Genomic DNA, 12,014 nt, shown 5'->3' with positions numbered 1-12,014 from the left:
AAATTACATTTCAATTATGGTTACTTGTCAAAAATTCATCCCTTGAATTTTACCAAAATATCATTGTATATATTTTAACATTTAACCATACTTAAACAAAAAAGTACTTTATATTATGGGAGAATTTTTTTGTTACTTTCATATTGTTGTTGGAAATCACATATTTAAATCTTCATAATCATTTTTTTTATAAAAAATTCTTAATAACCTTCCAACAAATTTAGTGATTTAGTTGGTCGTTGACTCTTTTATAAACGTGATCAGCAAATTAGTTGATCTAGCATGACATTTGATAGGTTTTAGTTGATCCATTCTTTAGAAGTAGTGCTACACTCCTATGAATGTATGACATACTTTATTTGCAGATTAGGACACGGATGCACAATGCTTACTATGCACTCGAAATTAATTTGTCACCATCGTCGTTTTCTTATCCTATGCCACGACATTAATTATTGAGAAATGACATACATGGATTATACCATGTCAACAAAACTAGTTAACATTTGAGATAAGCTAATTATCTTATACTTATTGAATGTGTAAACCATGTCCTTATTTTATAATTAACGTTTTGATGAAAAAAATTAATTTAATCAAAACAAATCATGTACTTAACCGTGTCGATCTAATGGGAACAGCTGGTTAGCTTATTTGATTTCCAACGCGGAAATCTACGTGAGTTAATCATTATTATTTTTTTATTATATTTTGGACCGGCGTATGAAACATGTACTCGTCTTCGACATTTACGTACATAAGACATTGTCAAAGCATCAATTATTTTCTTTTGATTCTTACTTCTTCATTCTATATATACTATAAATTTTTAGATTGTTGAAACACCATTAATTCTTTGATTTTCTTTTTCTTAGATTAGTGATATATTACATATAAGTACATGGTTGAATCAACGTGCGAAGAAGAACATATCATGACGATAGAAAACATAGAGAATCCTCTTCGTTTAGTATCCTTAAATCACATTTCAATCCGGTGTCGTTCAGTTGAAAAATCTCTTGATTTTTACAAAAATGTCCTTGGATTTATTTCAATTAGACGACCAGGGTCTTTAGATTTTCCTGGTGCTTGGTAAGCATAAAAAAACGTTTCTCTTTATAAGTGCATCATTTATCTTCTCGAATTTTAAGTTTACTTGTTGGTTGACCTTAATTTGTTGTTGTAGGTTGTTTAACTATGGTATTGGCATTCATTTGCTAGAGTGCAATGATGAATCAAATGGCAAATTGGATGTTAAAGTGATTAATCCCAAGGACAATCATATCTCCTTCATAGTACGTTTCTTTTCTTTTTACCTTTCATTTTCTTCTTCTTTCAATTATGTTCTATGAATTTGGTTTGAAATTTTGGTTATAACTACGACTACATAATTTGACATACAACGGTACAACCTATGCTTTTTAAATATCGTTATATTTTAAATTCCACACGTGTTAATGGACAATTTTATGGTATGTTCATAACGTTAACTACTAAAAATGTTCTATAGAGTTACTACAATGCATGATTACGCACACATTGACAAAATGAAATGATATTATTGCAGTGCGAAAACATGGCTACGGTAGAAAAGAAGCTAGACAAGATGCAAATAGAACATGTTAAAAACAGGGTGATTGAAGGTGGAATTCACGTTGATCAGCTCTTCTTCCATGACCCAGATGGTTTTGTGATTGAGATTTGCGACTGTGATAATCTTCCTGTGGTCCCACTAAGACGCGACTTGCCCAATCGATATTGTCCACGTTTCAGCAATTTCTAAATAATTGACAACAATTTTTTGTTAAACGGTTTTTGTAGAAAGATCAAGTTTATAAGTGTACTACATTGTTGATACCAAGTTACTAACTAGCTAGCTAGTTTGTTAAATGTCTTGAGGAATGGTACATAAGACCGACTTATCTGGGACCAGATCTCATCTACACATCTCCCCTTTATGAATCTCTTGGAAAAAAGAAAAAAAATGCATGATCATGAACTATATTTTTTTACATTCCTTGACTCCTTGTCTCATTTTGTCTTTAGATTTCCCCATTTCACACATCTTGTCTTCATTTCATTTTGTCATGCTTTAAACTATACCAATTACAATAGTAAGATATAAATCCATCATTTAAGTTTTGTAATTCAGTTGTACAAAGTGATCACATAAATTTGCTAGTTGAGATAAATGAATTAAAAGTTGTTAAAGTTTTCACTTTTTCAAATAAGAAAAAGAAGCAAGTATTTAAAAACGGTCGAAAATAAAAAGTAGAGCAAATAATTAAAAACGAAGGGAGTAGTTCATATATGAGTGATATACAAGTTTGTGAGCTTAAATTTAGTCGGTAAGGCCCTCTTTGAATTGGAATGGGCCCACGAGATTACAGATTAGGCCATTACTTTGACTGATTTTATTTAAATTACCTCCAATCCTTAATTTCTAAGGCTTGATCGAGCTAGAATAACTCATTAATTAATTCATCTAAGCATCTAATTCTCTATGTCACTATGTGTGGTTGCTGGTTGGCTCTAGTGCTCTACCATGTTCTGTATAACTTGATCATCAACTCCCACCACGAGCCGTCGCTTGGGAGATAAGGGTTAGCTGGGAATGGCCAGGCTCGATCTCTGTTGGTCGATCGATTAGTAGACTCCTAACAAACATAGGGTCATAGTTCACCTCTAATAAAAGACAATTAATCAACTTAATGCATGCATGACTAATATTAATACTTATTGACTAACGATAGTAATAATAATATAAAAATATTACGATTGATGCATGGCGAGCCAATTACAAGACGACATGTGCACATTAGATCTCAAAACACAAAAAACAATGTCACTCTAAAAAGTAAAAGCAGTACATACCTATAAATAAGATCAAATAATACTGCATGTATAGTATGTACAATTATGCATACATTACATACCAAGCAAAATTTGATGGACTTGGTGGGAAACTCATCTTGTGACTTTGAGGTCACAAGTTCAAGCCTCACCAAAAAAACGTGCATGCAGTAGTACCTTGATAAGTGATATCGACTACTCCAAGTGTTGATATAAGGTATGTAAGCCACAAAGGGGCGCAGCACTTGTTTACTTAGCTCGATCGAGCTGATGGTTGATCGAAAACATGCAAACGAACAACCAAACGACCAGGGAAAACAGAAGAATTAGGAGCTCCCTTCAGTCCAAAGCCACACAAACTTGTTTATCGCGCTTGCTTTGGGCTGCAAGGAACCCCTATTTCTGCAATTTTCTCATTTTTCTTTCAAAATTGAGCTAACATAAGGCAAAAAGCAGAGAAATTAAACAATTTGAATTTCATAAAGAAATGTCAATATACTCTAGGTAGTTAGCCAATTATATATAATGGTTAGCTAACTAGAGTATGTACGTATGTAGAGAATGATATTTATTACCGAACTACTTGCATGCCTTTTTGCTCTTGGATATAGCGAGCAATGACAAAATACTTTCAGAGATCGGACTTTTTGACAATTCAGGCATATGTAAAGGTATTTTCACGTTAATTTAATTAAATAAGATGCTAGTTTTGGAATGAAAACACCTAAACTTGATGACTTTTACTCCGTTATCTAACTCGACCTAGGACACCCTAAGGAGATAGATCTTACTACTAGTGTACTAGTTTACATCTTAGGTGAGGGAATTCTCCATTTTACTTGTTGCGTGAAGAGGATTTTCGATTCCGTTTTAGGTGTAGAGAAATGGACCCTTTAGTACAAGTTGCTTCTTCAACATCAAATTTCTCAATTGAGAAAAAAGATGTTCATTTAATATGTTTATTCAACATTGTTGAACATTATAGTTTTAGGAAAGAAAACTGAACAAAGTAATATATATCAACTACTTTTACATGCAAAGTTTTAGAAACAAAAGAGTATCATTAAATACCTTCGTGTTTGTTCAAACTTTTACCATTTCAAATAGGCTAAGCTTTAGTTGTTAGGCTATGTATTGGTGTTTTATGGTTATGTTCTATTGCTAATTTAGACTCCATTCAACTTTGAGAAGTTAGCTGACAATCATAAAGATTTCCATCTATTATTCAATAATTTTAAATTCTTACAACAACCTTACTATGTGCATGAATTATTTGACTACGTGTTGATGAATATGAAATAATCAATCAATGTTGATTGTGAAATCATTTACATGTAGATTCGAATTGGAGTCCATAGATACATGCTCATCATAACTTACTTTTGATATTGACCTTTAAAAAGGCTTATCAGCAAGGACAAAGTCATCATGGTTAGATATAACACGCGCATTGTACGCGATAACCATCCTAGTAATATTAAGTGTGTTCAACCCAACACACTTAACTTTTCTTGGTCATTTTTTTCTTAGTACTTAATAAGCAAGTATTATGCACCGATTAGATCGTTATCAGCTCAGCTCAAAATTTTAAAATGTTGGTTGGTTTTTTCCTAGGATATAGAAAGTACACTTAAACTCAATAGAGAAGTCAATTTGTTAGTTCATGGTGATTGATGACAATAAGAAGCTAGCTTTATGACTCATGCATATTTCAGTTAATTGCTAGTGGTCCTAAAAATTGTCAAAATCTGGGTAACTTTTTTACTTTTATAATGTTACTAACATACTTCATACCACAGATTGTTGATCTAGATTGTCTTTTTTCACCGGACAATGATTCCTAGTATGCCTTTTTATTTTTTAAATTTTTAAATTTTATTTTTAGGGTTTTTACTTTTTAAATGAGGAGCTCACATCATTCCCTTCTTCATCTCTTCTATTAAAATATAAATTAGGTATATATGTATGGAATTGAATTGAAAAACAACAAGGCAACAACAAATCTTCCAATAAATTCCCAAAATTATTAGTCATGTCCATGTTGATCATGTAGGCACAAGGCCTTGGGTGCAGTTTGGGTTCGTTTAATTGGAATTGTTATGCATGGTTTTCTATTTTTTGGTTTTTTGTTTTTTAAAATTATATGATGTATGTCATCTAATGAATTAAAAATTTATAAAACTCATTTAAAAACATGATAATTTTTAAAACTGATAATAGAAAAGTAGAAATACATTTTTCTTCCTTTGTTTTTGGTTTTTTGTTTATAAAAGAAAAAACAGGAAATTAAAATGAAAAGGCGATGATTTATTGTTGGGGTGCATCGGAATTAAAGTGCTAAAACTAACACGAATGAGTTAAGGGCAAAATTAAAGTAGCTAGTTTCACTTCCAACAACGTGACTAATATGTCTATCTGTCCTATTTATGTTCAAGAACTACCATGTCAATATGTCATGCCATTATTAAGGCATCATGAATAATCCTTCATTGGATTATCAGACCTTTAATTTGTTCATGTAGGTTGTTTATATGTGCACTGGTGTTCCCTCGCCGAACACCAAAACTAACATTCCTCCGGAAGTGCATTAGGAAGTACGTTTTATCTATAGCCTAAAAAGTGGATAGATCATATATAGTACGTTTTCTAACTTAATTACTTCCAAAAACTGCAAAGGGAAAAAAGTCTACACATATATTATGCTAGTGGGTTGCTCAATTACCATGATTTTTGCCCAATATTAAGCCTAATCGTAGGACATATTTTACGCAATTATGTGTGCATCAAAAGAATTGAAATGCACAATTTTTAACATAGTATACCCATATTGGCATATTGGGGGTGCAAAGCAGCAAAGTCGTGCAATGCAATATAAATAGGGAATTGATTACTCCATATCGGAAAAAACATTTCAGCAGTAGTTTACACTTTAATCTCGTTGCGTATACATGAGAGTAAAAGTAATTGTCCCACATTTGAAGAACTCGTTTGTTTGATTAAGCTATAAACTTAATTATAGCCCATCTATATGTGAGTGGTAGTGTTCCACGCAGTACATTGAAGAAATAGAGAGATAATTACTAACATGTAAGATTAATTGTTGGATTACTTTCTTATCGTCAATTAAATTTAGGATGAAACCAGGCTTATAATAAATAAATAAAAAGTATACAAGTGTACTAGGACAAAAATAAAAACAAATTATGAATCTCTTTTAGCTAGTAACATATAAATTGACCCTACATTTTTATCCTATCTTTTCTTATGTGGGAGAAAATGGAAGTATGGTCAATTTTCCATTATTTGCAACAATTGTGAGATGATTTTGGTTGCTCTTGTTATGTGGTTTTGAAGCATATAGGGGAGGGCTAAGGTCATCCTTGTTTGGAATTTGGATACTTGGATGCTCCAAATCATTGAGTGGTCGATACTTGGATACTCTAGCTATCCACCCGTCCCTACGACCCTACGTAAATTGTTCTTAATTCCATAGATAACTTAGTGTTCTTAGCAATGGAGTGTACTATAGCCAAACACATTATTGTGAAGTCAAATTCGAACTTTTTGATTGGGAAATATTATTGCTGTTTATATTTCATTGAAACAAGTTTATAGATGAATACAGTTCATTTTTTGATGTTCACGTTTCAGTTGACATTGAAACGCCTAAATATATTCAAGTATCAATTTTGGTACGGACATGCCTAATTCATAAGGCAATTCAATTCAAATCAATTAAAATTATAATATACAATAATAATAAGGTGAATTTGATAAAAGTAAGCAAACAAGACTTTTGCATTCAAATTTCTCATACTCGATCTTTTTTTCAAAACAAGTAAAAAATGAACAATTTTGCATTTCCATTAAAAAAACAGTTTTGTGCAAATTAAAATGGACATTATTATGGCTGTTTGTTTGGTGATCAAATATACTACTTAAAATTAAATTTAATTACACTCGAGAGAATAATAGACCTCTCAAACATCATGGCTTATTAATACGAATACTTTGTAATTCGTACTTTATATTATTGACTAAGCGGAAAAATAAGTACTTGTGGCTAAGTCGATATCATGCTAGCTAGTGCTAAGCTAATCGCCAAATTGCGTAGCTAATAGCCCTAAATTTCAGCAGAAATGTTATGGTGAATTCTACATATAGCTAATAACTGGCATGAAATATTGTACTATTTCTTCTTTTGTCTATAATTTCATCGACACTTTCAATTTGTTTTGGGCCGTGAAAATGAGAGGCTACCTATTTAATTGTTTTCTGCTTACTTCATGCCCTTAATTTGGCAGTCCATTTTTTTTGCACTAACTCCCAAAATTAAATCACATTATTATTAATAAGGCTAAATTTGCTACAGTACTACGTTTGCAGTAGTAGTGCAGGACCCCTTGCTAATAACTCTCACTTCTTTGTTTGTCATCAATTGTATTTCATTTTTATCTATATTTTTTCACATTAATCAGTCTTAAATGTAGTTCATGAATGTTAAACAGATGCAATAAACAAATTCATGGGCCCTAACAATAATTGTGACAGCATCGTGAATGTTAATTTAAAGGATAAATATTGTTACACTGTAGTATGACTTTTACTAGACAGGTAAGTTTCGTGAAAATAGATTGATGTAAATCGTTTATTAATCACGGAGTACTTAATAAGAGCGAAACGAAATTCATTGATTTGGTGATAAGGTACCTTGCCTTACACATGCTAGGTCTCAAATTCAATAGTACATGCGTTTTCCTCATCATAATGATATGCTTAAAAAAAACATTTTAAATCAATTGTATAAATATGTATCAGTGTGCGAAACACATATCTTTTCAATAGGGTTCATAATTTTTTAAATGCAATAACAATGAAAATAAATCATCTTTGAATTGATGCTACCCCAAACACATTCAAACACTTTAATTCTAGTAAAAATTCAAGCTAAATTAAACTCAATGTCAATTTCTTAATTCTAAGAGTTGATTGTTCAAAGGAATGATAACAAAAAAATGTGGTAGGGCAATGTCTTTTGTTAGGGAGCTCAGAAACATTGCTGATTTCCTGACAAATATACTCCACCAAAAGGGGTCCAATTGGTCAGTATACCATCATAATTCCTATGATTTATTTCATATTATATTAAATCAAGAATAATAAAAACAAAAATTAATCAATTCATTACATAATATTAAAAATAATTAATTAATTAAAATATTTTTTGTTAATTAAATTACACAAATTCATCCTTCTCCACAACCAACCCACTTTATGTGATCCTTGATAATTGGCACTACCACATGGTCTGCTACATTAATTAATCATCTTTTCACCCAACTTCTTAAATCATCATAATATATATGAATATATCATTATTATTTTTATTTATTTATATATATATTTAAATGATGGGCCAACCCTTTTTTTTAGGCTATTATACCTTAATAGTGTCACTTCCTATGCACATTTATATATACACCTTAGGAACACCCAAAAAAATATTGTGCCATATACCAAAACATATAGTAAAGTCTCTCAAACAAAAAAAAAGAAAAATATGAATGCAACATCACTAGAGAAGCAAAAGAAAGGGAATTTATATGTGTACAAGTTTGCCACGGGTAGCCGGACGCCGGAGTATCAAACTCCGGCGACATCGGTGACAAAAAGAATTATTTCTTCTAGTGTATGGGGTGGTCTAAGAAAATCGAAACCCAAATCGAAGCTGGAAAAGGAAAAGGAATTGGAGGGAAATGAAAGGAAATCAGTGTCAAGTGTAGAAGGTATATTGTTGAGTTTGGTAAAAAGTAATGAGAAAAGTAATAAGGTAAATAATATTATAGAAGGGAGGAAATCTACTTCTAATAGTGAAGAAATAGAGGGAAAGGGAAAGGAAAAGGAATTCCCTTTCCCAATAACAAAGGATTTATTACAAGGGAAAGGGGAAGGAGCAAGGAAATCTGTTTCTCATGTTGAAAATAATGTGGCTTATGTTGGGAAATTTGTGGAAAAAGCAAGGAAATCAACAGGGGCAAAATTGGAAAATGACATGGGTTCTGCCATTGCATTGTTGCAAGTTAAGGTTTTGGTAACTGATATGCCTGCTTTTATGCAAATTCAAGCTTTTCAATGTGCAAGAAATACTTATGATAGTTTGGAGAAATTCAGTGCCAAGCATATTGCTTTCAACTTGAAGAAGGTAAGTCTAATTTAAAGATTATTATAATAATTCTGACGTACATGTACAACTTCGTCTTTGAATGTTGTTTCATTTGATTGCCTTAACAAAAATGAAAAGTCAACATAGAAACAACATTTAAAGATGAAGGGAGTGTATTGTTTTTTTTTTTCCGTTGTTAATTAGATGAAGGTGATAATAATGACATTATTATTGTGAAGACAATCTAGGAATAATAACAAGGAAGAAAAATGAGTGAAAAGCTTACCTAAAACTCAAATAGACCAATTAAGCTAAGCAAATAATGACACTATTATCCCTCTTTAATCTTTATGTTTACATTAATCCAAAACATAAGGTTTAGAGGTAAGTTTAAAACATGAATATTTAGAGGTAGGTTTAAAACATGAATACATACCAGCTAATTCAGAGGCAGGTTAGGTGGTACTTAAAACTTGTGATCAACTTTCGTCTGCATCATTTTTCGTTCATAGCTCGTTATTGTTATTTCACATGTTTGGTTTCACCTATGAAGCTAAATATTATAGAGTTTAGACAAATTCCACAAGACCACAAGTACTATACTGCAAGAATATGCAGCACATGGGATCTGTGGTTTTTCCCATTTTATCTTGTCCAACTAAATTTAATGCTTACACGAGATAGTGGTCACTCCTTAGCCACTATACACATCAACTGCTTTCAAAGAACTTCTACTGTCTGTCTCACTCATCAATTACGCATGCATGGTATGTGACACTTCTTATGAACATAGTCATTTTTAGAGTTAGAGAATGTATTCTAGATAAGAGAGTTTAGAAATCAACATCAAATTTATCACCAATTTGTAGATGAGGTAGACACCAAAGTTATTTTCCTAGAAAGTAAAAAGTTATTGTTGTTTATTTTATAATGAGTAGCTAGTCGTGTAGCAGTGTAATGAGTCTGTCTCATATCAAAATTTGTATGTGCAAGCACGCGTTATATGTTGAGTTTATCTCTGTGTATTTCCCTTGTATACTATAATGAGCCAAACATCTCCTTGATTCTTTGTGAAATTATGGTTTTTTAAAAAAAAAATTATATCTTTTTTTATATTTACTTTGTATAAAATTACCATAAAGGCAATGACTTTTGACATAGATGATATTCGATTCCTAAGCAAGATAACACTTTTCGAAAACTAATTAACTAGAATAACTTCTATTCTTTTATCTAATAATGTTGAAATTATTGCAACAATCATGTGTTATATCAAGCCATTATGAACCTAGAAGTGTAAAAAAAAAAAAAAAAAAAAAAAAAAAAAAAAAAAAAAAAAAAACCTTGTTTGTATAATACTAGTATATGAAGATCCCATCTTATGATCTCCTCATCACAAAAACATTGAATAGTAGACAATAAATTGGTCAAATTGACCAAACAATCAAGACCAATAATGAAAAAATGAAATGAACAACAATCTAGATCTCAACTTTTGCTTCAATCTAGTCCCTCCATATTTGGTCCCCACTTGATAATTGCTATCCCTTACTAAATAGCAAGATGCCATGCATATAAATAGTTATTTTTAGTGGTACTAATTCAATTAACTTGAGATTAGGAAAGATCCATTTCCAACAACCCATGTGTTATGACTAATGACTTGTGATGAATAGTTAACTATCCTCTATAATTACTGGAATTTGTAACTTGTCAGTATTTGCCTATTTTTTTTTAGTACATTTAATATGCCTTACCTTAGTCACCCTCCATGTGCTGTCAGTAGTCACTATATATGGGCCTTTTCCTATTATTTTCCCAACATTTTTAATTTCATGTGAATGTCAATAAGCTTAGTTGAATTGGTTACTCGTGTAATTTTAGAATGTGTTATTTTATCAAGTTTAAATTTAGATCAAATCTCGTATACATCATAGCTAATACCGTTAACATTGGGTTTTTGCAGGAGTTTGATAAGGTATATGGGCCCGCTTGGCATTGTATCGTGGGCTCGAGTTTTGGGTCCTTTGTTACTCATGCAACTGGCTGCTTCCTCTACTTCTCAATGGAGAAATTGTGCATTTTGTTGTTTAGAACCAAAGTTCAGAGAGCTTTGCAATAGTGATAACTGAGATGATAATTTAAATTTTTAGAGATATAGGCCAGGTCTTATGACACATACCCTTTTTTTTTTTTTAATATATCCTTTAGTTCTATTTTTCTGATCTGAGATTGGTCAATCACACAACAAATTTGTAAATGATTACAATTAATGTAAGTTTGTGCATATATCGAAGTATATTTCTTACCCCATTTGTTAATGTGTTTCATAAAAGTATATTGTTGAGAACTTTGAGATTTAATATGAAATTTCATTTAGGTTTTTGCAAGTTTAAGGCACTTATATGAACATTTGCTACATATATATTTGGACATCCTTCGTTTGATTATGTATGACAAGTTATTCATTGCCAGAGTTTGGACCAAAGATGTTGGGCCAATTTTGGTCCTATTGTCAATTATTGGTGCAATATTAATGTTTAAAAGAAAATTAGATTAGTAGAAGTTTGGGTCGAGATGGCCAAGTAATAAGGTGACCATCTATAATAGAAACGCACTCTTATCATGTAACGTTATTTAACTGCGTAATTTTTGGTGTAGAGAGAACCACGTTATTTAATTGTATTACTAGTTTACTACGTATAGTCGTAGTAATAAGTTATGATAATTCTATGTTGCCAACCAAAATTTTGGTGTCTTTCACTTTTTACTTTTTTAGCATATGTAGTATACAACTATACGTCTACACACCTATCTATCATTCTTTGCTCTAGTCATAGAAGAAACTGGGTACAAGGTACAACAAGTACATAGGCCCAATAGGCCCAGAAAAGTATGAGCCATTATTGTGAGAGTAAGCTTCAATATTAAGCCCAGTATGTCATGTTTGAATGAACTTGGAAGATGGTTGTTGGTGAGACTTATACTTCATTTAATT

The 12,014-nt window shown here is 31.4% G+C and overlaps 2 protein-coding genes across 2 annotated transcripts; both read left to right on the top strand.

The window, feature by feature from the left end:
• The first annotated feature begins 782 nt into the window (after positions 1–782).
• On the top strand, positions 783–2,045 carry LOC110729156. Its single transcript, XM_021908879.1, has 3 exons — positions 783–1,092; positions 1,187–1,295; positions 1,568–2,045. The coding sequence occupies exons 1-3, from the start codon at positions 902–904 to the stop codon at positions 1,781–1,783; spliced, it is 516 nt and encodes a 171-aa protein (XP_021764571.1). The 5' UTR covers positions 783–901; the 3' UTR covers positions 1,784–2,045.
• Positions 2,046–8,114: 6,069 nt separating this feature from the next.
• LOC110729155 lies at positions 8,115–11,351 on the top strand. Its single transcript, XM_021908878.1, has 2 exons — positions 8,115–9,055; positions 10,983–11,351. Exons 1-2 carry the CDS (start codon positions 8,414–8,416, stop codon positions 11,136–11,138), a joined length of 798 nt encoding a protein of 265 aa, XP_021764570.1. The 5' UTR covers positions 8,115–8,413; the 3' UTR covers positions 11,139–11,351.
• The last annotated feature ends 663 nt before the right edge of the window (positions 11,352–12,014 follow it).

This window comes from Chenopodium quinoa, unplaced genomic scaffold (assembly GCF_001683475.1).
Source record: "Chenopodium quinoa cultivar QQ74 unplaced genomic scaffold, ASM168347v1, whole genome shotgun sequence".
Lineage (NCBI taxonomy): Eukaryota > Viridiplantae > Streptophyta > Magnoliopsida > Caryophyllales > Amaranthaceae > Chenopodium > Chenopodium quinoa.
This window is presented reverse-complemented; position numbering and strand designations above follow the sequence as displayed.